The following is a 27,124-nucleotide window of genomic DNA, read 5'->3' as shown; positions in this document are numbered from 1 at the left end:
TGACTCTAAATGATCAAGTACTCAGAATAAATTTTAAACATTTTTCTGATTTAAGCAAGAGAAACGACTACATATATCTGATCCAAAAAAATATTAAAAATTAGTTGATAACGTGTAGCAGTTATGCTACACCGGTATAGTCATAACAATTGAATGGTCATTGCATATCTGATATACCATTTAAAAAATATAAACTCAACACCCTTTATATAATCAAGACATCAATAGTTTATGATCTGAGTTGAAAACGTAGTTAAATGTGTTAATTATATTTGGCAGGTTTAAATTTAGTTTTCATACTTTTATAAAACACTCCATGTTTAGTGTTTGAATTTTCTGTTAGCAATTTATTCCAGAAGCTAGGAAAGGACATTAGAAAAGGGGGCTTTTAGAGACATGATTTCATTTTTAGCATTATCATACCGTCTGGAGAGAGGACTATGGTGATGACTATGCAACCAATACACGAGGATAATCATACTTCTTACCCCAGAAAAGGCAAGAATATAACATCAAAATTGAATGAATAATATTACAATGAAAAAAATAAAATAACCACAAAAAGAAAACTATGATACATTTTCTAGTAGGCGCGGTGGATTTCATGAAAAACTATGATACGATTGGATGCATGCCCCAATGTGGATGGTCACAGACTCTGAAAAGGTTGCATTCGGGGCTCCAAGTCACCGTATAAATTTGTTTTTCTGTACCTTTGGATGCCAAGAAATCCAGAAGTCGATCAATCTTGTCGACAACAATTATCAATTGGCCCAGTTCCTAATTTCTTGTCAGTCACTTTACCATCACGTAAGAGTTGCTCCATGAACTGAAGAACTTGTGTCAGAAGAGTGTAACGTAGTTGACAAATGTTGCTGCACATGAGTTTCATTTGCAAGACCAAGAACTGCTAAAATTGATCTGCACATGGATACATCAATTTAGTTGACTACAACGAAATTTAGACCTCGCTTCTCTATACCAGAATGCGAAGGAGAAACTGAAACTAGAAAAATGCGAAGGAGAAACTGAAACTAGAAAATATAGAACGCTCGTATATCCTTTTCCAATTGCTAGGATTTTTAAATAATCATAAAATGTTGTTAACTGGTGTAAGATTAATTTTGCCATCCAATTGCTAATTGAAATAACTGACATAGAACACAACTTTTGGATGAGGCATTTTATTGTAGAATTAATCGCTTAATAGGACCCACTATGACTTGTAGAATTAAAATAAATTACAACGCACGGTAATGATACATTAATTTTTCGTTTAATCAAACATGTCACAGTATGTCCTATTGAACTCAGAAGCATGTTGTTATGCTGTAACATCTGACAATCATGCGTCTTGCGATGAGGCTATTGTTATGTCAGTTATTTCCCTAGTAATTGGATGGCAGATTGACAGCAGGCCAGAATTTCTTTAATTAGAAAAGTAAGGGGGCCATTATTAGAGCAAAGGAGTATTCAGAGACCAACATCACAGAGACAGAATAAAATATGCAATAGAGCCTTTCAAATACTCATATCTAGAAAAACATACCTACTAAGTGTTGATTTTATAGTTGGTTGACTGGCATATGAAGCAAGGGGACCTCTGAGATTAGAATGCCTGTTGAGTGCACTTTCAAGTTGTTGAGGTGGCAACTGCGAGGAGGACGCAAAAAAAGTTAATGTTAGAAACTATTAGAAACAAATATAAAAGCTAACAATTTCATCAGATCACTGCGGAAAATGGGACAGATTTCATGTGCATTTATTACTTTTGGTCCATATTGTTTATCACTGTTATGTAGTTTAGACATGAATTTCACAAATCTCAGGTTCCTTTTCCCATAAGTATTTAGATACATAATAAAGCCTGGTCCTTACGACTTATATGCCCCAGTTTGATAGTGTTTATTAGAAAGTATGTAAAATAGTGTCTAAGTACATTGTATAGGCTAATCAAATCATAACAACTACAGTAATTAGGATAACTGTGATTTGTCTATAATTCAGCTTTGCTGTCTAGTTTAGAAGCACAGATTTCCTCATTTCTCCACAACAGTTATGATTTAAGGCAAGTTGAGGATGCAGTACCTGCAATAGCACGTGAAAAGAACGTGGCTGTGTCTGATATACACATTTTAAGAAACCAACCCAAAGTTTAGGCATACGCCACACCTGCACTTAGTAATTTAAAGTTAAACATCAGCAGTCCAAAGTCCACATACCAGAATAATCTGCGTTCCAGAGAAGCATACCTGTCTTGTCACGAGTTTTGAGAGTATCTCCATAACAAAATCAACCTAAAAACAGAATATTGACATTAAAAGTATAAGTTTACGTTTTCTACATGGCAGGATTTCCTTTGAAAATAAAGATTGAAATTGAGCAGAATCCTTATAACAACACATTGAAGCACCACACATATGCCATTGTTATTACTGATATATTATCTACTTCAGACTTTTTTATTACATGAATTACTTGAAAAGGAATTAAGCCAATTTTAAGAAATTGATCTGACCAATATGTTTGAAACTTCGGTTAAACCAATTTTTTCAAAATAAAAAAAGCAGAAATTGAATATACAGTTCTGTCACCAAAATTTCTTAAAGAGACATATTCATAATCCCATTACCAATAATACCAGTATACCACATATCATCTAAAGAATTCCACATCAACATAATATCATAACAAACAAAAATGCATTAGAAAAAATAGCTATGCATGAACAAAAGCTGAAAAGAAAATTACCAGTGCAGGAAAAGCATCAATTGCCTGAATAACTGTTCTCATGAAAAGTAGAGGCAACGGAGTTTGATCAACCTGAAAATTTAAATAATAGAGCCATGAAGATTTGAAGTAATTCCAGTATAATTGGCCAATACACTGAATCTCCTTACCATCTGGTTCAATGCCTTCGCCAGAACCTGTTGTGTGAACACAGTACGTTGCTCAAAACAAGCCGAGCAAGCATCTGTTATCTGATGGTGCAAAACAATAATTCAGAATTCCCCACTGAAGTTTTTTAGGTTTTTCTATAGTTGATACAACACAATATGACTAGTTCCACTAACATTAATACATCAAATGTCCATAGATCATCAATAATCAACCATAAAGAAAAACTTTCACAAATAACATTAAATTAGAAAGAGTATAGAAGACATGCCTTCTTAAGTGCAAGGCCATCCTTCTCTGGAACAATTCCATGCATTGCAACCAACACTTCTACAGGAGTTAAAGCTGGACCTGTATGAGCTGAACCCTGCCATGAACAGCATTAAATGCTTAGCCTATCTAGAAAGGAAGAAAAAGATAAAGAAATAACTTTAAGTTAGAAATATTGAGGCCAACTTAAACATAATTCCCCATCTACCCAAAAGGAACAGGAATATGGAAACATGGAGTGAATGAAAGCGCAGTCAATATGCCAAGCCCAAGGCATCCAAGAATAAAAAGCACAAGAGACAAAAAATTATGAAATCCAGAATGAGAATTCACATGTACCTGTAGTATGTGAGCAAGTGCTCTTTGAAACTTTTCCAATGGAAGATCAACAAGCCTTGGGAATATTGGTAAAACCTGTTACCATCAAAATTTGAAATCAAGCTGATTAAGAAAAATATCTACTACTAATACGACAAGAGCATCAAGTGCTAAAAATTATTGATACTATTTATGGCAAAATTGCGGAAACAGATGGAAATGGCATCTTTAAACAAAGCCAAAATCAACTTAATTTCCTAGTCACAAAGATACTGATTTAAATTCTGGTTCTAGAATAATATTTACAACTGAATCTAGATTTAACTATGGAAAGATACTTTAAATAAATTAAACAACAAATGAAAGGAAGCATATTGATGACAATCTTATCATCTGGCAAGTATTATGGATAAGAACACCAAATATATTTCATCTGATAATTAACAACAAATGCTCTGGATAAGATCCTGAATCATTACATATTTCTTTCTAATTTTTTCAGCAACACCTACTTTGTGATGGTGATTACCAGCATTATTAAATTTACCGATCCAAAATTCACAGATCTACGATAAAAGGGAGTGGAATATTGTCTATACTGAGAAATAACCAAAACAAGATGCAAAACAGAACACCCTAAACAATAATATTGTTGAATGTTTGGGCTTGCCGATAGTTTCTATTATTCTGTTATTATTTCCATTTATAAATAAACAACCCTATGTGTGTATTTTATACAAGGGGTATTAATCCTATATTTATTTCCTTTATTCTTAATAAATATAAATGGGTTTTGCGCTCCTTGCACTTAGAATGGTCTGGGGTCAAGTATAAAATTTCCTCAAATATATTTTATAAGCCTGAACAATAGACCACATACAAATGACAAAACAATTTCATTTTAAAGGAAACTAAGCAAGAATATAAATTGAAAGGTAATAAAACAAAGATATCATTATAACCTCCTGTTTGGAAAGCGAAGACAATAATGGAACAAGAATTGTAACATCCTGCAATGGAGAACCAACACAAATAAGAAAAAGAAACAAATAATCTAATCATTGGTGAAAAGTTTACAATTATTTTTACTGCTATACATACCCTAAATTTTGTTTCATATAAACGTTTAACAGTAGATATTAAATCAGAAGATGGTGTAGAGTCCTGAGTCAATATTTGCAGTACCTTCAAGAATACAAGATCAACATTAATGTCTTTTTTCATATTCAAGTGATAATCCTTCAATGATGGAACAAAATAAGCCATAGTAAGCAATGAGAACAGTAGGCTACCAGTGTCAGAAGATTTTCACTTCCTTGGGGTGGATCAGATATGATGCGGAGCAATTCAGAATAAGATTGCCCCAGTGCCCTCACAACAATAGGAATGTGGCGGTGAAAAGCCTGCAAAAGCATGAGTAGAAAAAGTCAGAAATGTTAAACAGAGAACTGCTATTGCCAATAATAGCTAAAGGAAAAATCAGAATGCCAAAGATAAAATGGTGAACTTCTTGGCAGCACCGATACATGATTCGTAGTCAACCTTATGTGGAAAATTCATGTTTTCATTATAAAGAAAATAGTTACAAGTGTATACTGTTCCACAATCACATGAGCAATTGATTCAGAGAAATGTCAATTCAGGCACGTACTCTCAATCCGATACCACAACTTTTTTTATAAAAGTCTATTTACTAAGCTACAAAGATGAAATGGGAGCAAACTCTATCAATCACATCTTTTATCAACTACACTGAGAGTTACATGCATATAGACCAAAGAAACTGGTGGGTTACCCTAACTCACTGAATACTACAAAAATAAAACTAGTAAACTAAGATAATGAACAAAATAAGACCTGTTTAACAGTTTTCGGGGCTTGCCCATACACATTAAATACAATCTGAAGAAGACTGGGTTTCTGCAAAGATATAAAACAACTATATCAATGTTACAAAACCAGATGAAGAGTAATTGCCATTGTAGTCATTGTCAAGATTGAAAGAAGTATTCATAAACTAACCTTTGTACACAAAGCAAAAAACAGAGAAATGAGGCGTTGAGCTTCAGAAAATGATATAGATGGAACATTTTGAATCAATGGTTTAGCCACCCTAGTAGAGTCATCTTCAGAAATTGTAGACTCTGAAACCTGGGAAGTACTTATTTCCTGGCCTTCAACCTTAAAAATTAAGTATACACAACCAATAATCAGTTTATCAGGAACAAAAATGACCAAGCCTCGAGCCATTATGTGGGAAAGCAATTTATGCACAGAAAAAAACACAAAAGAAAAGATAAATAATTAGGAAAAAGGATACTTAAGCCTGATTTGAAGCAATATTACATGAAGTTCCATTACTCATGTACGCAGAAAAAATAAAAAATTAATTTCCAAATGTTTTATGTATAATAATGAATCTGACAAAGGCCAAGCAAAATATATATAATAAACAAGATTGTTTTATGACAAGGTAGCAACAAAATCAGAATTAAAATATAAACAGATATATTATAGAATTCTTCAAAGCATCATCAGTTTCATCACAAGGAAAATATCAAAGCACCTCTGCCTCGGCTCTATGTTCAGTAGCTCCAGGTCCAGATTGCAAAAGACCTGTATCTGAAACTTCATGTTCTACAGCAGAAAGCAGCATGTTTGTTGCAAATTTTTCAACATCTCCTGATATGTAACTAAGCTGAAAGAGCTTGTTTGTAACCTGTCCAACATAAGCAAGAGCATTCAGTTACATTATCAATTAACAGTCCGGCAGACTCCATGAAATCTTTCACAACATATACCAGCCGAATAGCTTTAGCTCGAATCTCATCCTGTGGGTGGAGAGCACACTGCCATAGTGAAACAGTAAATTAGACATTGGAAAAATGATACCATAAAAAGATTAAATCAGAGGAAAAGGAAAGTCAAGGTTAAGAAAACAGGCAAACAAATAGCAGCTTGAAATATTGGCCATTTTACGAGACATAGGGGGACTTGGTACTCAAATACATTGAGAGCAATAAACTTTAAAAAATGTATTGAAAAAAAAAAAGTAATGGTGAGTGCTGAGCAAGCCTTGACATAACAGTAAAGCTGGTTCCTTTTCACCAGGTCTCAACCTGGAAACTGCTTCTACTTGCAAGCAGAAGACTGCATGTCTTCTTCTTCTTCATACCCCACCTGGTGGAATTCTCACGCACAATCACCCATTTTATTGGGAATATTAACGGGAAATGTTAAACCAAGCTCACAAAACATGCAAACTAAAAAAGAAAAAAAATATTTGATGGCTACAAGAGAATTAATCATTAATTACTAAAACAATCCTCGAGAGGTTCTCACCAAGCTAACAAGTAACTAGCAACCTCAACTTTCACTAGACTATCTTTAAAAGGCTACAATGCAGCAATTGCACCAGTGAAACAACTGTGACAATTTCTGGACTTTGGATTGAGTGCATGTTGGTTTCTCACCAGATCAAGTCAAGCCATCCATGATCCATTTTTGTACACCCAGAATGTGGATCAAAATTTAAATTGTCAAACCAAAAACGTACTGAATGCGTTTGGATTATTGTTGCTTTTTGTTTTCTTGGGTCAAAATTGATGAGATATTGGTATATCACTAATTGATAAAGAAATAAGAAAATTAGTAAATGGGATCTGGACACACAAAGGAGACCACTTGAAGCACCTGTTTGAAGAGTACCCAGTAGGTGTGAAATAAGACTATTACAGTTTGTGTTCTTTCTCGGAGTAGTAAACTAAAATGTAACACTGCCGCTAACAGGTACTGACATACAAATAGGAATCTTAATGAGTAGTAAAGTACGCCCAAAGAACATTCCAAGAAGATTCCATACATTTAACTTACTTTTCTACCTTATATGAAATGCCAAGGATTGGAATAACAGGTAGAAATATGCTAAGAACTATGTGCATTGTGAGAAACATGCGTTGAAGGACCCACTCCAAACTATCGGCATGCCCATGGAATAAACAAAGAGCAAATTAACAGTGGTGATGCAAGAATACAAGGAATAATTACTAAGACCCAAACCTTCACTGTTAGAGACTTTGTTCAACAGTGATTTTACAATATATATCTCAATCATTTCTAAGCTAGATATTGTTAAAATTACAGAAATAAAAAACCAATCATATATAATAAAAAATATCCCAATTATATATGTATTATTACACACAAATTTATTTATTCATGTATCATATGTTTCTTATTAGATGATATCAAATCCCCTCTACTTTTAATATTGATTCATTTTTCTTAATATAAATAAAGCACTCGTGCTGCTCAGAAACATACAATTTCAACTTAATGTTATTTAATGTTTCTCTCTTTCATGACAATTTACATGGTATAGAGAGCCACTATTTCCAAAAGACTTTTCCCCCCACGTTCGCATTCACTCTCCTTAGGTTATTTTATTACTTTATTTATAATGTCTTCCAGCACCACATCAACCTCTAGAACAGATTTTCTATATTTCCTAACCATATTGTTAGTATTGAGACAATAGACAGGTTTAACTAATCCACTTCGACTTCCGATATTGGGTTATGGTTACGTGGGTTGTGCTACAAATCCACTTCACTACCACTAGTGAATTCATTCATACAGAAAATCAAGAACAATGGATAAAGATTGATGCTCAACTTCGTAGTGTTATTAAATCCACTATGCACACCTCACTCAAACTTAATTTTCATACCCATGCCTTGATCAAACTTTTGGGATTATCAATAAACCCTACCATGAGATGGATTGTCATTTCACAAGAAAAGCTAGAGTCAGGCGATATCATCACTACATCTATAAACTGTAATGAACAGTAGATTGACATATTCACCAAGTCTATACAAGGACCAAGGATTAATTATATTATACTGAAAAAAGATGGGCACATATGACTTATATGCTGCAACTTGTGAGAGTGTTATTAATTATAGAAACAAGGAATTGATCCTACATAAATCATTGGAGATCACACATCGACTAGAAATAAGGTCAATTTACAGTATATAAGTCGAGGCAATCCTAACGTTACAAGTCGGTTTTCTGAGGTTAAGTTAGACTTAAAGTTCCCTTCTTAATATGGTATCAAAACCTATTTGAACGAGATTTGTTTAACCTATTGTGTCAACTCAATGTTTCTTTTTCCTAGTAACATATATACAGTGTACACATGGTACGCAAAATTAATGAAGCTACCTGAAATGTTGTCTTAGATGGTTGCATGGAAGCAGTATAGTGAATACTACCACTTTAAATTCTTTAACCACTAAAACTATTATCATACGTTTGGCAGATTGTTTTCATTCCAAATTATTTAGTCCTTCAAGCCTTTTCATTTCCAAATATTACTATTGAAGTCCATGAGACAAAGTGCCAGCATCCAATATGCCACAGATGCATATAAATAAATAGCTAAGATAATATACACTGTCCAAATGATACATATTCTGCATTTAGAGTCTCAGGAATGACAGCTTACCTTCAATGCTATTCCCAAGCAGGCTTGGCGATTTTGTGGACGCCCCAAAATTAAACTCCAGATAGCACCAAGGCCTTGAGTCACACGTTCAATGTCACGGATAACTTTTCCATCATGACCAATAACATCAGAATAGCAGAGATCATTTAAAATCTTCAAGGACGATTCAGGCAAAAGTGGAACTTCACCAAGAAGTCTACTAAAAGACTTGTCTGAAGCTGGAAAAGAGTCTAACAAAGTTTTGGCCTACAAAGAAGTAGTATGTCCCACATTTATAAGAAAAAGATAGAAAAGTGTTGTTCATTAAGATCAAACAACTAATTTTGAGCATACCACTCCCAAGAGAAATTTTTCATATAAAACAGCAGAAGATGAAGCATTTTCAACTGAATCCAATATCATAAGGGAGTGCAGATGGTACAAAACATGCAGTACGAGTTCATGTCCCTGAAAATCCACCAGTAAGTGATCAGTTAACCTATAAAAGAAATTAATAAAGAGAAACATATATTTTAGAGACACATCTGTAAAATTGTTAAGAAAAGTACTTACAAAAAAGAGAGTCAAGAATTAAGACAAGTTTTGTATCTAAGCAATACTTATAAAAACATTCGAGGTGATAAAACAGGACACTACTTTACCAACTAATTTCCCTTTTTAAATTCCTCAATTTTTGGAACAATATTAGAATTCCACACCCTTATTTAATCCTTCAAGCTAAAATTATTTTACCACGCCCTTATCATCCAGATGGTCCTATATCTGTTTATCATGTTCCCAAACCTACTTTACAGCTCACTTTACACCAAATAAAACCTATTCATGATAATCAAATACAACAGTATCATATAATTTTGCTTGGCAGTATAAACCTTGAGTGGCACTGGCACAAGTACTAACAATTATTTCATGGTTAATCTAAGGTATGAGGTTGAGCCTTCACAGAATTGTATGGTTAATACTTTCAAATAAACAGTCTCTCCACTCACAGGGTTAATGCAGACATCTACTCTCCCTAAACCCAACTAGGTGGGAGCCTTGTGCACTGTGGGTCACCCATGTTTACTTTACAATCTGATATATCTTACTAATGTCAAGATTCACAAAAGTCAAACTTGACAAGGCAACCTACTTCACATATGTAGTGGAAATTACCAGCACCTTAATGATTTCCTACACATAAATCGGTACACTAATATAATATCATTCATTACTTGTAAAATACCATCATATGCATTTTACACCTCCTACTATGAATGTGTGTATGTCTAGTTCATTTCATAATGGAAAACAATATGCAATCCTGACTCCTGATGCAAGAATGATGATGAATGTTTGCAATTGCAAAGTACCATTTTAAGAAACTAAAATGAAAAACAACCCATCAGACAAATGGCAGCAACAACAGTAATTGAAAAATATTCAATAAATTTCTGTTACTCCATCCATGACACAGGTAAAAAAGTTAGAAATAAATTTAGTTAACAATTTACAACAGATTTTAAAATGTAGACACACCTTTAGCCAGTGGTCTTCCAGGATGTGTTTTTGAAGCATCATAATAAACTCATCGTCATCATCAATCTGCAATTGACAGGCAAGAAATAATTAAAGTGAATAAATGCTCCGTTCTTCCTTATGTTGAATGCAATTTGCTCATAGGGGTTGGAATACAGCCAAAGTTTAGTTTTTCATATAAGTAAATACATCATACATTCCTCCCGTTTTTCCTTATCAAAACACAAAAATGAAACTGTGTATGTTTTTCTTTTGAAAACTTTTGCAAAAGAAGTTTAAGAAATAAACAAACACATTTATATAAATCTTTCTTCTTCTACAAACTTACAATATAAATTTATTAGTTGTACTTTTGAATTTCTAATGGTGAAGGTTGGTTATTGGATTTCTATAGTGGTGTATAAATGATTATTAACTAAATACTAAAAAAAGAATCGTTGAAATATGATGTGAAAGATATAAAAAAATAAAAGACGGTACGTTGATATAAAAATAAAACCTTGAAACAGTAAAAGAAACAGTTTTCTACCTGAGCAACTAGTCGAGCAAGTAGTGGCATCCAAAACTGCTGACAATATGTCCCATGTAAATGTTTGTAAGAATTGATTATATGCCTAACAGCCATGTTTTTCACCATACTTTGCTGTTCTTTGGATAGTTCAACATAAGGTGGAAGCTGTGGTAACTCCAGACAGGTATCTTCTAATGTGGATTCAACTTGAACATCAAGAGAAAACTGATCAAACTCTGAAATAGATGATGAATCTGTACCAATTGTTTCAATGTCATCTGACAGATTCACCATACTCGGATCCTCCTCTCTTGATGAGACTGAGGGACCAAAGGAAGTATCTGCTTCAGCAATCCGATGAATATCTCCAGGCCTTTCCTGAATCTCTGTTTTAGGGATTACCTGATCAGGTCCTGAAACTGAGGTACCTTCAGAGATCATATCATCATTTTTTAGTTTGACTGTTAAATCTGATGGAGTGTTGTCATCAGCAGTAACGACAGGAAGTGAAACAGGCTTAATGGAGGAAACAGGTTCATCAAACTCTAATTTTGTGGCCCCAGTATCATCTGTAATTGATACAGTTGCTCCTCCAGGAGCTACCACAACACGCCGGGGATCGAGGCGACGGGGATCCTGAAAATTTGAACCAGATGGTTCAAGGTAACACATGTTGTATTCTAAAAAATTATCTATATGGAAATATAGACTACCAAATTCCAATTTCTACAAAAAAAAAGAAGATTTACCCTCCGTGGATCACGTTTAGAATCAGCAGGCAGGTTACTGAAGTTAGACGTGTCAGACAGCAATGAACTAGCGCCAATAACAGCAGCTGTAGTTGAAGGCAACAAAGCTTGGCCAGTACCAGACAATGATTGGACAGAATTTGTTGGAACGGAAGTTGCTATAACCTGTGATTGACTGACTTGGGAGCTTAATTGACGTGTTACTGGTAAATTCCCAATCCTCGCTAGTGGTGGGGGAGTCTTAGGCAAGTGCTTCATATTAGTTATGACAATATCAGCCAATAGATCAGGATGAATCTTTGAAATCAGGATTTCAAGAGATTCGGCACCTCTCTCTCCTTCAGCAAGTAAAGCACCAATCACAGCAATCATTTGCTCTACAGCAGTCATTTCGCTATCCAGCAAAGGAACATTAGGTGATACTCCATTAACAGAGTTAGGATCTTGCCCAGAATCATTTATTTTAGCTGGTAAAGTAGAGTGAGAGTCAGGACCAGAACGAATCCGTTTAGAGATGGTTTCGTGACCATTGGTCATTTGTTCATTATCTAGAGGAACAGGTCTTTTTCTAGATAATTCCCCTGAAACAGATGACTGAGTTGATGGTTGATCATCCTGAAAGTTAAAAATCAAATTTAATGTGATATAAATGAAGGGAAAAATAAAAACTTATGCTCAATATCAGCAGCTTACTTTGACAGCAAAAGATAGCAAGTTGCTACATACCTTGCTAATTCGTGCATCACGAGTAGAACGATCACCATTTTTAACCATTTTGTCGACTTGCCGAATCACTTGATCTGCAGCATCCCCTGCATTCATAGCTCGTAGGCTCCTTATTAGTCTTTCTCTTGACTGCAAAATGTGAATAAAATATTTATTTAAAACAATGAGTCTAATCATGGTTAGCCACAGAATGCCAGTCCATGTCTTTTAAACCAAAAAGCAAGAGATCCTAACAAAAAATTTCATCAGAATATTCTTTCTACCTGCCCTTGTCAGTAGCAATTTGTTCTTAATCATAAAATGCTTAATTCCAAAAATTTGTGAAGCAAATGGCACAATTCTTGAAACATAGGAAAACAGTAACGGCATGCAAGAAAAATTATAGCCAATTTCTACATGAAACATTCTAGGCCATCAGCAAGTGAACATGAAAATAAAGCACTAACCATTATCGAGGTATAGTTTCTCAAAAGTAAAATGAGAGATTGAGAAATATCTGAGAAAAGGAGCACAGATTCCATGCTTAGTACAGATATATGTAATTTGGTGTGTAATGATAAATATGAAAAAGTAATTAATAATAAAAATATACAATATATCATGATTCCTTTTGACCAACATTTCATGGATACAAAATACTAGGCCAAATAATTCTTACAGTGCATTTATCCTAAAAGTATGCCAGATAGTTTAAGTTAGAGGCTCAAATATAAAATACAAAAGCACATTTACCTCTAGTATTGGTGAATAAGTGCACCTAAGAAATCCCAACAAAGCTGTTCTTAAGGAGTACTGAATACTAGCAACATGACATCCCTTAGCTGTTAGAGCATTTGGATCAAATTCAAGCAGTGCTAAAAGAATAGTATCATAGTGTTGTGGCCTTTTTCTTGCAATGGCTGCTAAACTGTCAAAACAAATACTTCAAACAGTTAGGTTTGACATGACAATCAATGGAGGCAAGAGAAGCGAAACATTATCTAAACAACAGCAACTACAAATAATGCTATGGAGCAATAAAATAGTTTAAGCAAAAACCAAGAAAATTTAAAACCAAGAACTTAGGGAAAAAACATGTCACTGTAGGCTTATTCATTCATAATTCGAGCTACAAACAAGCAAACCAACCATTAACAGGGTATTTTTTTAGTGCATATAACAAACAGCATCCTATGCACAATAGTTAAAGAATTCCATTTAATTGATTTTAACGAACATTTTATTTCAAATTCATATTTAACAACCTAGCGGATGTTTGCCTGCTTAAGTGACGGACAACTACTTTCAAAGAATGTTAGAAGCAACCTGACTGAACTGCCTGCCAGGTGTTCAAAAGCTCCTAATAAAATTTTGGTTATCACTGTTGTTTAAAATAAATTAGTTATTTAACAAATACTTGTTGGAAAACATAAAAATTGTAGTAGCAATTGGAATCAGACTCAAGCGATAGGTGATGCAGGGATATTCCTTTCTTCCTGTTTCCACATTGCCAGAGCACTTTTAGACCAACGTATTTTGAAGAAAAAAATATAGTATGAGTGCTGGACTATCAGCTTTATTCATATATTCCATACGTAACTTTTACCAAATCTGAGGATTTTTCTAAGAATTTATCAAGGAAAAGAAAGATGCAAATATAGAGTACAAGATATCCCAAAGAGAAAAAAAAACAAAAAAAAATAAAAGGAAATAAAAATCAAGAACCATGCAACAGAGCATGCCAATCTCTCTTATCAAACCAAAATCCCCTAAATGACCATTGGCAGAGCTTCACAAAGGACCTAGATAAACTACTTAGATCCCAAATTAGCTTGAAAGAAGCCTGCAGAACAGATAAAAATCTATCTTTTCTTTCAGACCAAATACACCAGAAAACCACAAACTGAGAGCAACACTAAATCTTTTTGGAATCCCTAGCAATCTTATTTGCTCATCTGATAAAGTCATTCAAAATAAGGCAACCCAGTGCTTACTGCAACTCCATCTTCTATTCATTCCATATAAACCAAGCTAAAGGAACAGTGTTATGGGTCATGTAACACAGCTAAACTGAAACACAATGCAAGAAGCTCGAGAAAAGTAGGTTTCAATACTAAACTGAACCAATGTCATTTAAGAAACTTAAAACTCAGTTTGTCAAACCTCCATTTTCATCTCAAACCAGGGTTAAAATATGCATACTTGTATCCTCAGTAAAATAATATGAACAAGACAACTAAAGGAGAAAGAACTAAAGATTTTAAGAAGCTTCTGTGGCAGGTCAGAATATAAGAATACAAAACCATTACTAAAAATAAAAGCAGACAGAAATAAAATGGATATCAGAGATACATTGCCATAAAATTATACACAATGTCATGAAATGATATCTGAGTACACTATATTTTTCTTCTATTTCTTTAGTCAATTTTGGGGGCAAAAGTTGGTAGCCAACTTTTAAAATGAAACTTTATTATTGTTCTCAGGTGACAACGAATAAATTAATATGAAAGGACAGTCGGATAAACATGGCATTGCACAAGGAAAGAACCCCAGTGGCTTATGATTTAAAATTTAAAATCATAATCAAAAACTCAATTGTTTGTATACTCGAATTCGTGTATCCTTTAAAAAATGTTTGCATGCAGAAACTTTAAGAACATAAGAAATGTCCAAAATTAAAAAAACATATGCCAAACCTTTGTCAGTGTTTCACTACAGCACAATACTACCAAAACTAAAGCAGTGATGAAGAATAATCCAGTATGAACTTCTTATAAGATGCAAACTAATAAATAAGTACACAACATATTATCTTTAGAATATTGTTCCATGTTAACAAACAGAGGCATGCCATTATGCAGAGAAAAACACAACGGGTGAACATAATGGAAAAAATAAAGATTACTAAAGCAGTTTCAGTTGGACATTTCATTCAAGCATATTTGTAAAATATGGAAGTATAATTAAATCAAATAGCTGTACTTTTCTTCAAGGCAGTGAATTGTAATTTTTCATATTAATATTAGAGGCATAAGGTTTCAAAAAAACAGACAAACAGGTACCAACAACCCAAAACAAAGAACAAGAAGAAAATACAGTGACAAGTAATTGTGTTTTATAGATAAACAAGCTGCAGATAACAAATACATTTCTATCGCCAGGAGAAATTAAAATAATAAAACAAGCATAACTAAAATCCAATAACATGTGCTCATCTTGTTTCTGCAAGATTCATATTATTTTCACACATAGGCTAACAGCCACACCACAGGCAACTAAACAGTTCAACATAGGGCATAACATGAGTCCCGCCTTGTTATGAAGAATAAAATCATCCCTAGTTTCAGGATAACTAAATGAAAGAAGGTAAAATAATGAAATAAGCCTATATAGCTTACAAATGATTGAAACAATCACAAGGGAACAGCACATACATACTCCTCTGAAATTGCTGCTACCACTAGAACCTCAATAAGACAACTGCTAGACAAAATCAAATAAACCTAGCCAACTCATGTAGAAATGCTAAAAGATTTTTTAAAACTTTAGAAGTACAGCCTTATGTTGTCACAGTTTTTAAATAACAATATGCATGCAACTACAGAGCAAAGAGAAATTATTCATATCGATTGTCATTCTCCTTTAATGTTTATACATTAATCCTAGTCACTTAGAAGCACTGTGCATTGTCATAAAGAGGGTGGCATATGTGAAAATGAACACCCTCAGCCAGCTTAAAAACTGGATAGAGTTCAATGAAAATTAATTATATTATTTAATATTTATTGCGGAGTTTTTAAGAATCTAGTTTTCAAAACAAAAGGCTAGAAGTAGTGTAATTTTTATAATGTAACATTGACAAATAGTTAGTATTCATTCCACCATTTATCACATTTCTTGCTTGCTGATATTTTTGAAGGGATGAGGAATTGTTAGCTTGGATGAAACTCTAAATTGAATGTCCATGTCGTGAGATTAATTTCAAAAGCAGGTTTAAACTGCAAACCAGCTGCAGAAATGAAAAGGGATAAACAAAACACTTGCACTTTAACCTGGTTTTGCCAGAACAATCTAAGGATCAGCTGAACAGAAGTTTAATGGGTTTACTATGTAATGGTTCTAGCATTATTGATATGCTAACAAATGGAGTGCAAAATCCATAAAAATGCCAAAACAAATATATAACACAAAAACACCAATATATAAATTGAATTATTGAAGCATTAACTGTGTATCAGCTGTTATAAAATAATAAATACATTAACTGTGTTACAGCATGAAATTTTAAATAGTAAATGGTCTCTTAAACAGTTTACAATAATAAACTGCATCACTTGATGACCATGTTCCCTCGGTTCACAAGATGTCCATTATAATGCATCACTTTCGAATTCTACCACCCAGCCAACTGGCACTCCATGGTATAAATAATGAACCATCTTACACAGTCTTATCAAGGTAACTTCCAACTTATGAACCACCAATGCAGAAGTATCCAAGGCCAACAACTCCCATAAAGAACTGGTCAGCATGCTGCAATGTTACTAAAATAACAAGTAGTTGAACTTATTTGATCGATGAGTCCCTGCTTCAGTGATCACTCCATTTTCAACATAGTAAAACCACGGGCAAAATGCAGTAATATGCTCATTTTTTAAAGAATTTCATTGATTTAAGAATGAAATCAGTAATGATTAAAGACTGAGTGTATCATGTAATAATATTGACGTGAAATCCCAATGCAAAAGATAGACTATAGTCTTAAGAAATAAACTTGACACCTTCCTGCATAGAAATGAGTAAGGCAGAACAGAAACACTACAATACTTCGAACTCTGTAAAATAAACATATTATATTGAATAATATTGCAACTGCAACAATGGTTTCCAAGAAATGTGCATACAATTTTAAACTTTTAAACGTTAGGACCATCGTGTTTGGAAACAAGGCATCCTTACTTACAATTTGACAAGTTGCCGAACTCATTTACATGCACGGTAAATACAAATAAATAGAGATAAATCAAATAAAAGGGGGATAAGAGAGAAAAAATAGTTGACCAGAAAGGCATGGGCATATACTTTGTGCCAATTGGATTTGACCTTATGTACTTTCCTGTCCCTAGCACCTCTGTAGTATTATCCATGTAGCCATCTTGTCTTAATTTATTCTTTTACTCCTAAAAAAATGCACAAGCAATAACAAACATCCTCTGATCTTATTTTCATTTTTACTGTTATTCTTGGGAACCCCCACTTATAATCCATATTTTGTATTATTTTTACAGCCCTTTCTCGAAACATGAAAAATGAACCCCTCCACGTGCATTGTATGAAAGCAATCTATAAGTACCAGTGAGGAAATGAAAAGCTGGTCTTTAATTCATAAAAGAATCAATACCATCAACTCTTTCTTGCATGTTTCAAGAAACAAACAGAATCAGAAGCACTCTACACACAAAAATTGGAGCTTTGAAAGCATGCAAGTAGCACCGCTGAGTGTTACAAATGATTTCTTTGCTGAGCAAAGGGCAAAAAATGACAAACAGAACAGACAAAAATATGAATTACTCCCATGGGAGATTGTAGACATCAAACAGAATGCACATAAATCAGTTCCTAGTTTGAAGAGGAAAACTTTCCTAAACTTAAACCATGCCATGGACAATAGATAATTTACTAAAAGGAATTTTACCAGACAAAAGAAAAAATGGCTCAGGACAAAAATTATAAACTTACTGCAGTGATACCATCTGTAAGATCAATGATCACTGGAAATATAATTTCACATAGACATATGAACTTAATGGCGTGTGATTCATTTATTTATATATAAAAAGCAGTAAAAGAATAACAAAAATTTCAAAATTCATCTACAGTCATTGAAATTCAACACAGTGACGTAATGAAAAGTTAAGCAGACAACACATAAATTCAAAGTGTGTACCATTAGAAAGTATAGAAACAAATATTTATTAGACTACTAAATTCCTAAGCAGAGAGTTTTAAAAACAGGCCTTGTAGGAGCTAGGATAGGCATTTCTGTTTTTTTACAAGGCAATGAAAAAAAATCGTCAGAAAACAACCAAATTTCATAATAACTAATATCGTTTTATCATGCACATGCAACTGAGTCCACTAGTCTGTTCGAATTCTGTTTCAGTTGACAAAAACTAGCCATCGGTTTTGGTTGGTTATTGTGTTCTGGACATTCATTCAATTCAATACAAGATTTAGCTTCTGTTTTCAGATCAAATCTCTCTCGCCCTTACTGTTTTTGTAACTTTCTCGCATTCCCACATGTTTAATAAAGGGTCTTGGTGACTAGTGTGTTGAGGGTATCGGTCAAGGAACATTAAATACACATTGTTAAATGCTCCTAGCTAGTTTAAAAAACAAGTGAGTATTGAATGTTTCTCACATTCCTGTTGCCTTTATTAGAAGAGTATGCCATTAGAACAGCAATCTTAGTACAGAGAGAAAAGAAAATGATTTAATGGGGGTACAAAAATCAACATGCAAATAAATGAAAAAAAATGTTAATCAGCCAACAAAGGATAAAAGCCTTAATATGCAACCACTTATACATTCAAAGAGTTACCTATCACACAATTTCCATAGGATCTATTGCCAGGAAAAAAAGAATACACAAAAATGTTAATGATATTTAAACACAGGCCATTGGCTGCTGCCACATTAAAACTCACCAATTTACAACAGTAATAGTCAAGCAACCAGGAGGACTGCCAACGGACTGCAATAAATTTAATAGAATGCCAAGAGTCCTATTTGCTTCTGACATGAGCACCACTGGATCAAGAACAGGGTGAGGATGACCACCAACCAACCACAAGACATTAACAGCTTGTCTAACTCCTGCATTTGGATTGGTTTTAGCAATAATGTATGACTAAATGATTATCAACGTATCAATTCCCTATCCTAAACTGGAACCTTAAGTAGAAATTGTGTTTTTTAAGAACTCAAGCCATTAAACTCATGCATACATTAAACTTGTTAAAATATGAACAGCGGTACCTTTTGTGGCTAATTTCTCAGAATCACTGACGTCAGATGTAAATAGTAACACAAACATTTCAAGGAATTTCAGTGCCAGCAACTTTATTCCGACAGAACCAGGCTACAATACCAAGCAAATTAATTTCTCAGTCAGAAATCAGAAATAAAACAAAGCCCACTGTTGTAGTCACCACAAGTTCAAGTTTAAAAGAATGACATAAGATTCCAAACAAGGTTTACATGTTTTGATATTGGTTCCTATTAAAAGAATTCTTTAAATTTTAGTCCCTCTAAAATTGAAATCATAGCTTTTGATCTCTAGTATTATGTGAAACTTGTTAATAGCTTATGAGCTGAACGAGAGATCCAGTGTGACGACATCTTTAACAAGAGTATCATCCATAAAATAAATGTTTATTATTTGTCTTAAAATGAATGCTAGGTAACAAAAATAGAGTTTAGAGGGATGAAAATTATTGAAACAAGGGACTAAAACCAAATTTCGTTCATCTTATAAGAACTAAAAACAGAAGACTTCAAATTTTACAGGATGAAAAACAAAGAAAACGAATTTATACAGAACAAAATCAAAACTCACTACTTTGACTAATTATATATATCTAAGCCCGTTTTTTACTATAGACACTTGCAAAGGTGTGTCTGACACATGTCCAAGGCATGTCCGAGAGGTGTCAGAGTCGGAAATGTTTTCATGATGGACAAGCCAGTCTGCTGGAGTGTTAGCTATTTATAGGCCCCATATAAGAAAAAGCACCACAGAAAACTGAATACTCAAAATCATAAACCAAACAGACCTGACAACATGCTTTCAGTGATCAAAACCCTAAGAATGGTGATTCCCCTTGATGGTTGCCTATGATTGGACAAAAGTCTAACAAAGCTTTTAAAACAGAGACCTCTTTGCTAAAATTCAATTGTATTTCAAATATTAAATGATTGCATGGTTCAATATGTTGAATATAGCTTATTAGTATATTCCACAGCAATATACCACCTTCAAGAAAGTAACAATAGCAGAAGATAGTAAAATTTAACAGTAACATACATTTGCAATGGTCCCCCAAGCAATTATGGCAACAACAACGGATTAAAAACTAGAAGCTAAATTACCTCCAGAGCAATCCCAAAAACAGCATCCTTGAACTTAAGCATTGACATCCAAGTATCTTCTAGCCACCTCTCAACTTTACCATTTTGTTGAAACTGTTTGTTTTCCAATTTACTATCACTTGGTCAGTATCATACTATGTACCAAAGTATGTAAACTAGAGAGGTTGAAATGGACAGAGGCTCTTCATATTAATGAATTTCATTCTTAAAAATAATGGTTGAGCTCTTCATCTTAACTAAACTGGTTTTCCAGATTTATATCACTACCATTTGCTCATAATACATAAAATCTACTACGATCACTTAATGAAATGGGAGAGAAATGCATTCTTTTATTTAATAAACATATGGGCTGCAGGCATTAAAAGAGGTGAAAAATCCATCTAACAATGACCAATAATTAGATGAACCACTGGAAATAACTATATCTAGAGAGTTAATGTGCATGTATCATGCTAATTCATACAAGACCAGAGAAAGTTAAAGATTGAAAAGGGAGATAGCCACCATTATTAAGTAGGCAATGGGACAAAAGAAGTACCTGCAAAATCAACTCCTCAAAAACACTACCAAAGATATTTGTGCCACTAACAATAGACTGCTTTACAACAGTTATATCACTGTCACGTAGAAATGTTAATAGTACAGATATCAGCGTAGGAGAGTGTTCAACTGCTTTAAAACCAATCTCCTCGATTATCCTGAAATGCAGTGAAGGAATCAAATTAAAAATAAATATATATCTATCAGTCACACATAAAAACACACACACAAGAAGGTGCTACATATATATCTATCAGTCCCACATAAAAACACACACGCAAGAAGCTGCTACATGTGGAGAGCGGAAGACAAAGGTAGCACAAATGATGGATGGAAACAAGCAAGCTACTAAACTCCAGATAGAGAAATTGCACCAAACCAACACACTCTCGCATCATAATTCAATAAACAGAGGATATCACTTCAGATAAATAATTAAAAAATGCACATGAGAAATTTGTTTAGTTAAAAAGCATAAATTTAGTCCTGCTGCATTACCCTAAAACGCCAAATTCATCAAGAAAACACGACAAACCGAATTGTCGATTCACCAAAAGGCATAAACAACTAAAAAGTCCCAACAACACGAAGTTAGAGATCAAACAAAGGAAGAACAAAATTAAAAATAAAAATAGAGTGAGGAACTAACTGAATGAGCAATTTGCGAACGAGGCTCTCGGGAGAAGACTGAAGCTCAAGCAAGTAAGGGAAGAGGTCCGCGGCGAGAGAGTGGTCGATGGAGAGAAGAAGGTCCTTTGCTTGTTTGAGCGATGAGGTTTTAACGGTGAGGTCGCCGTGGTTGTTGGCAGCAGCGAGAAGAGAGAGGGCTTGGTCCCTGGTAGGAGCGGCCATGGATGTTTGTGTGTTTTAGGGTTTTGAAGAGGCGAAAAAATGGGCGAAGAAGGTTTATGTAATGTTGAGAACAACACTATGAATGAAGAAGAATTGAAAGGATTGGAATTCGAATTGGATTGAAGCAAAAACTCGGCGGGCTGAATCTAAATCACAGTCACTCCCTGATTGCAACGATGAGGAATTGCTCATTGGGATGCTCAGTAACAAATTTATCCACCCATTGTGTTCTATACAGAATATTATTATCAACTCAAATTTGGCCTTTTTTTCTGTAAATAATAAAATATATTAAATTAGAACAAAAATAAACCAAATAAATAATATATATAAAAAGAAAAAAACTCTCAACTAATTTTTTCACTTTTTTATAACAATTCAATATCTCTTCCTTTTGTTGATCTTTTTCTCACATTTTTCTTCCGTGTAACCAATAAAAAAAATCATAAAAATTAATCAACAAATTTCATACATGAGAAGAGACTTGTCACAACATGGTTAATACAAAAATGTCTACCAATTATGTTTGGTTGACTTGTTGGTTAGTTTTATTGAGTTTTTGAAAATGTGAATAAGGATTAATAGGTTCCATCTTAAATTTTCATATAATATATATATATATATATTAAATAGATCATTAAAAAATTATGTATTAGAATATAGATATTATGTATGAAATATAAATAAAAATTTGTGTCACTTATCAAATATAAAAAATATTTGAATTTATATATGTACATACGTGATTTTTTTTTTAATTTATTTACATATAAGTTTTAATTAAAAAAATCCAAGTGAAGTCATCTATTTACTCTAATTTTATTCATTCCTTAAATAAATAAAAAATAGAAAATGATCTCGCCATCTCTCATTTCCTTTATTTTTTTCATTTAGTAAGTTATTAAACAAACAAATTAAATTATAAGAAATAACATTTATTATTTAAAAAACTTAAGTAATGGAAGAAATTGAAAAAAAAAAAACAATACTTCAAACATTATTTTCTTTAAGACACCCAAATTTTAAAGAAAATACTATTATTGTGACTGATAATTTGTGTGTTAAGAAATAGATGTTAGTAATAATAGATTTTTTTTTATTTCTCATGCAGATATTTTTTTTCTTCCTTTAGAGACATAGGATTAATTTGTTATTTATTTTAAAAATATAATATTTGCATAAATAATTGATAGTCACTATCAATATTATTTTAGTGAGTGTTTCAGATAAAACAAACTTGAGAGAATATCAACTTCCTCCAAAATTGAGTGAAATTCAAACTTATAAAAAAAAACATGTGCTTCATAGTAATAACATCATAAAAAAATAATGATCCTAATGAAGGTCAATTTAATTAAATAGTTATCAAATATCTCAAATTTATTGTTTAAAGATGTTTAAATTAATATTACTTTAAAAAAATTAGGAATCAATTTGTAGAATTACTTTCTTTCGCATAATCTTTTTTTTTTCAAAATCCTAAAAACAAAAATTATTATCCTTACATTATTAAAAGGCCATAAAAATATTTATTAGTATATTCCAATTAATAGCGAAATTGGATTTTGTAATTCTTTATTGGGTACATGCCTACCCTTTGTATGCTTGTATTTATTAAAAAATATTTTATTTTTCAATATCTAAAACGTTACTAGTAGAAATTGAAAGTGTTTTTATTATATAATTATAATTATAAATTTTAAATAACTTTTTTTTTATAACTATCTTGTATACATATGTTAATTAAAAAGAAAATCAGTTATATTTTTATTTTTTATTATCATAAGCAAAATATACTTATAAGCACGTGGGCTTTAACTTGATTTTATAAATGAAATAACTTATTTTCTAACTCTAGGATAACTTTCACTTTTTCTGTTTTCACTATTTTCAAATTTAAAAAATATTCTAAAAGAATGATCAAGGTTAATTTTTACCAAAAATAAATAAATAACTAAACATATTTTTATGCATACTTAAAAATATCATTCAAAATATATGTTTAGAACTCCTAAGATTCTAACTTAAACAAGATTTATCTGTCTATAATGAAAACTTATGATAAGTTCAAAATAAATAGATCAATTAACTAAGTATAAAATATCTCATAATTGCTTTTTCAATCTAACAAACAGTACATTTATAGCTGAAAATAACAGTTATTTTTTATTCATACTATACATCATCTTATTTTAAAACTCATCTTCATCTAGCTACACAGACACTAAAATTATTGTGCTTTAAGGCACCTAAAATATTTATAAGCATTAATATTTTATTACAAATTAAAAATATATATTAAATAAGCATTTAGGCATCCATATAAAAAATACCTAATAAATCTTGTGAGTAAATTAAGTGGATTTTCCTTAAAAATGTAAGTTTAAACCAATCAAACCATATATATATATATATATATATATATTTATATATATATATATTCATTTGGTAAAAATAAAGATTAATTTAAATATTAATACTGTACATATCATTTCCATCAAAGTTTATTCTTTAATTATTTAAAACTTGATTATTCCTATTATTTATTGTTTGGGCATGATGATAATTTAATACATATTTGGTTAAACAAATTATGCCTACAAAATTATAAGAGTGTTTGTGTCCAAAAATAAACTTTAAAACTCATTCCTCTAATTTTGGTTGCACCTCCTTTTATTTAAAAACCTTAATAACATTTTTGGTCTTGAAGTGAAACTAGTCTTACATGAAATATTAATTATAGCTTCTAAGTGATGATTGACAATGTTTAAGTGGACACAGTGGAGTAAAGGAAACATAATTGTAAAAAAATTAAAGAAGTTTACAAGCACCAATTAATTTTTTAAGTATAAAAGCAAGTAATAGTTAGTAGATTAGATGAGAAAAAATCATCTTATTAGATCGAGACAATTTAATATATATATATATATATATTTATCTCAATAATTTAATATATTAAAGACAACATAAACTTTATAAATAAAAACACTTTAGTACATAAGTAAACAAAGATAATTTAGAAAATTTATAACTTTTTATCATAATAAATAATATTTAAATTTAATAAACTAATTTTTAGTATGTTTATTAAAAAGAAATTCAATAAATATGATTAGAATTTCAAAGAGAACATTCTAAGTATATTTCTTTGTAGAATTTCTAAATTATGCTCATTAATACTGGTGAAAAAAAAAAGAAAAATTCTATATGAAACATAATAACAAAACACGACAAACTCAATATATTAACTTAGACATCTAGTTCAAATCTTTAGTGGAACGAACCAATTTTTGAAGTTGTATTTCTAAAGTTAATGTTGTTAGTATAATAAAATGATGTCCATTATTAAATTTACATTAAAACATAATAAGACGAGTATAATAAAAATTATATTAGCTAAAAATATATTAATCTCTCTCTTGCAACAACTCGAGCACATAATAAAAAATATGCATACATGTTATTCAAAACACATATAAATAAAAGTGTCATCATACATAACCAATTCACAAATTCTTATAAAATATTAACGTATAATGCATGTGTCATTACTTTTAGATATTTACTACTAAACAAAAAATCATGTTATAAACAATACATAAAGAGTGCACCACCCTTGTAAGACATTCATTTTGTGAAATTGTCTCTTAATAAAGAGTGTTTATTTGCATATTTTATCTTTTAAAGTTATTATTGTATTTAAAATAAATTCATTTGTTATAGTCAAAAGTGACAAATACAATATTAGGAAAGTCAAAAGAGACTTGATGAAAAATAGTATGTTGTTTGTCTTAGAGGAAAATAAAGGAGATGGTGAAGAGTGTCCATGTATATTAGTTAAAAGTCATAATTGACATAAAAAATAAGTATAATTGTTACCTGATTGGAATCCTTTGTGATTTGTAAAGGAAAGTTAAACATAATCTAGTGTTAAGGTGAATCAATATAAAATTCAAGTGTATATTGTTCTATCTTTTACTATTGTTCTAACTTTTATTATTTTTCATAACTCGTTTACAAAAATCGTCTTAAGAATTTGTCAACTAGTAGGCAATCACCCACAACTTGTCTATTGACAATTATTTTGCGATTTTTTTTAAAGTGTTTTTAATATTTATTTAACTTCCTTTTAAAGCTAGTATGTTTCTTCTCATATAAAAGAAAAACTAAAGCAAACTTTCAAGTAATATATTTTTTTGCATTAAAGTTTGCTTCCTGTACAACTTTTGTATAATCTTGAAAGCCTTTTGCAAAAGCTCTCCCATATCATATATGTGAGAATTAAACCAAACTTAAGGAGAACAACACAATCAAGCTTATCTTTGAAATGTACATCACTCTAGCACGCTTAATAGTGGACTTATATGTCTAAATCTTTATAAACAATTACTACGTAAACACATGGGTGATAATTTGTTAAATACACATGTTTTGTAAGCTTGAAAAACTTGTAAAAGAATACATGTGTCGATACTAGCCAAGGGAAATTGAGGAATACGAGTGTGTAAACCATGAGTGTTGAAACTTATGGTGGTAAGTAAAGCTTCATTATGTGTGAAAGACTACACATAAATTCATGTTGAGATGAAAAAAATACAAAAATTATGTATTTGTTTGTTTATATCCATTTCATTGTGATTTTTTTATACATACACATCTAAAGTAAATATTGTTTTGTGGTGTTTAAATGTATATTTTTTCAGCATCATCATTCAACATATCGTTTGTGAAACTCTTAGTCTAATAATTTGTCTTCTCATTATGAAAACAACAAATGTTGAAACATGTTTTTTTTTTTAAAGTATTCAAAGTTTCTAAAAATACAATTCAACGGTATTTCACGTATTTTACTTGTTTTGTAAGACACTTATTATAGATCATATTCCCTTTCATAACTTGTGATGCATCTCTTAGCTTTTGTTTGTATCACAATTTACTATAGGTGGAGATATAAAGACACAATAATGGATTTTAGGTGCATTACTTCCTTTAATAGATGATGATTGATTTGCATGAAAAGTTGTTCATGAGTTAGAGTGTTTTGTTTATTTTTGTTATCAAATGTGAAAATTTGAGGTAGAAGTTAATTTGACA

At 31.9% G+C, this 27,124-nt stretch overlaps 1 protein-coding gene across 1 annotated transcript; it reads right to left on the bottom strand.

The window, feature by feature from the left end:
* Positions 1 to 386: 386 nt before the first annotated feature.
* LOC137821614 (symplekin) lies at positions 387 to 22,291 on the bottom strand. Its single transcript, XM_068626295.1, has 27 exons — positions 21,828 to 22,291; positions 21,177 to 21,336; positions 20,636 to 20,728; positions 19,523 to 19,625; positions 19,192 to 19,360; positions 13,235 to 13,409; positions 12,503 to 12,631; positions 11,777 to 12,391; positions 11,046 to 11,663; positions 10,517 to 10,582; positions 9,332 to 9,445; positions 8,999 to 9,244; positions 6,288 to 6,335; positions 6,053 to 6,205; positions 5,509 to 5,667; positions 5,344 to 5,406; positions 4,779 to 4,889; positions 4,588 to 4,671; positions 4,449 to 4,496; positions 3,508 to 3,582; positions 3,170 to 3,265; positions 2,901 to 2,981; positions 2,752 to 2,823; positions 2,253 to 2,297; positions 2,089 to 2,172; positions 1,550 to 1,653; positions 387 to 921 (listed from the first exon to the last, which is right to left on the bottom strand). The coding sequence occupies exons 1-27, from the start codon at positions 22,028 to 22,030 to the stop codon at positions 807 to 809; spliced, it is 4,029 nt and encodes a 1,342-aa protein (XP_068482396.1). The 5' UTR covers positions 22,031 to 22,291; the 3' UTR covers positions 387 to 806.
* Between the last annotated feature and the right edge of the window lie 4,833 nt (positions 22,292 to 27,124).

Source organism: Phaseolus vulgaris, chromosome 9 (genome assembly GCF_051622355.1).
Source record: "Phaseolus vulgaris cultivar YP4 chromosome 9, ASM5162235v1, whole genome shotgun sequence".
In the NCBI taxonomy this organism is placed as follows: Eukaryota; Viridiplantae; Streptophyta; class Magnoliopsida; order Fabales; family Fabaceae; genus Phaseolus; species Phaseolus vulgaris.
The sequence above is the reverse complement of the archived record's forward strand: the minus strand, read 5'-3'. Positions and strand labels throughout refer to the sequence as shown.

What these genes read in the sequence shown, in the direction of transcription:
- LOC137821614 (XM_068626295.1), bottom strand. Translation starts at nt 22,030, where the DNA reads ATGGCCGCTCCTACCAGGGACCAAGCCCTCTCTCTTCTCGCTGCTGCC. An exon ending in TTGCTCGACTAGTTGCTCAG is followed by an intron (nt 10,583 to 11,045) that starts GTAGAAAACTGT and finishes TGTCAATTGCAG; the next exon opens with ATTGATGATGACGATGAGTT. An exon ending in ATGGCCTTGCACTTAAGAAG is followed by an intron (nt 2,982 to 3,169) that starts GCATGTCTTCTA and finishes TTGCACCATCAG; the next exon opens with ATAACAGATGCTTGCTCGGC.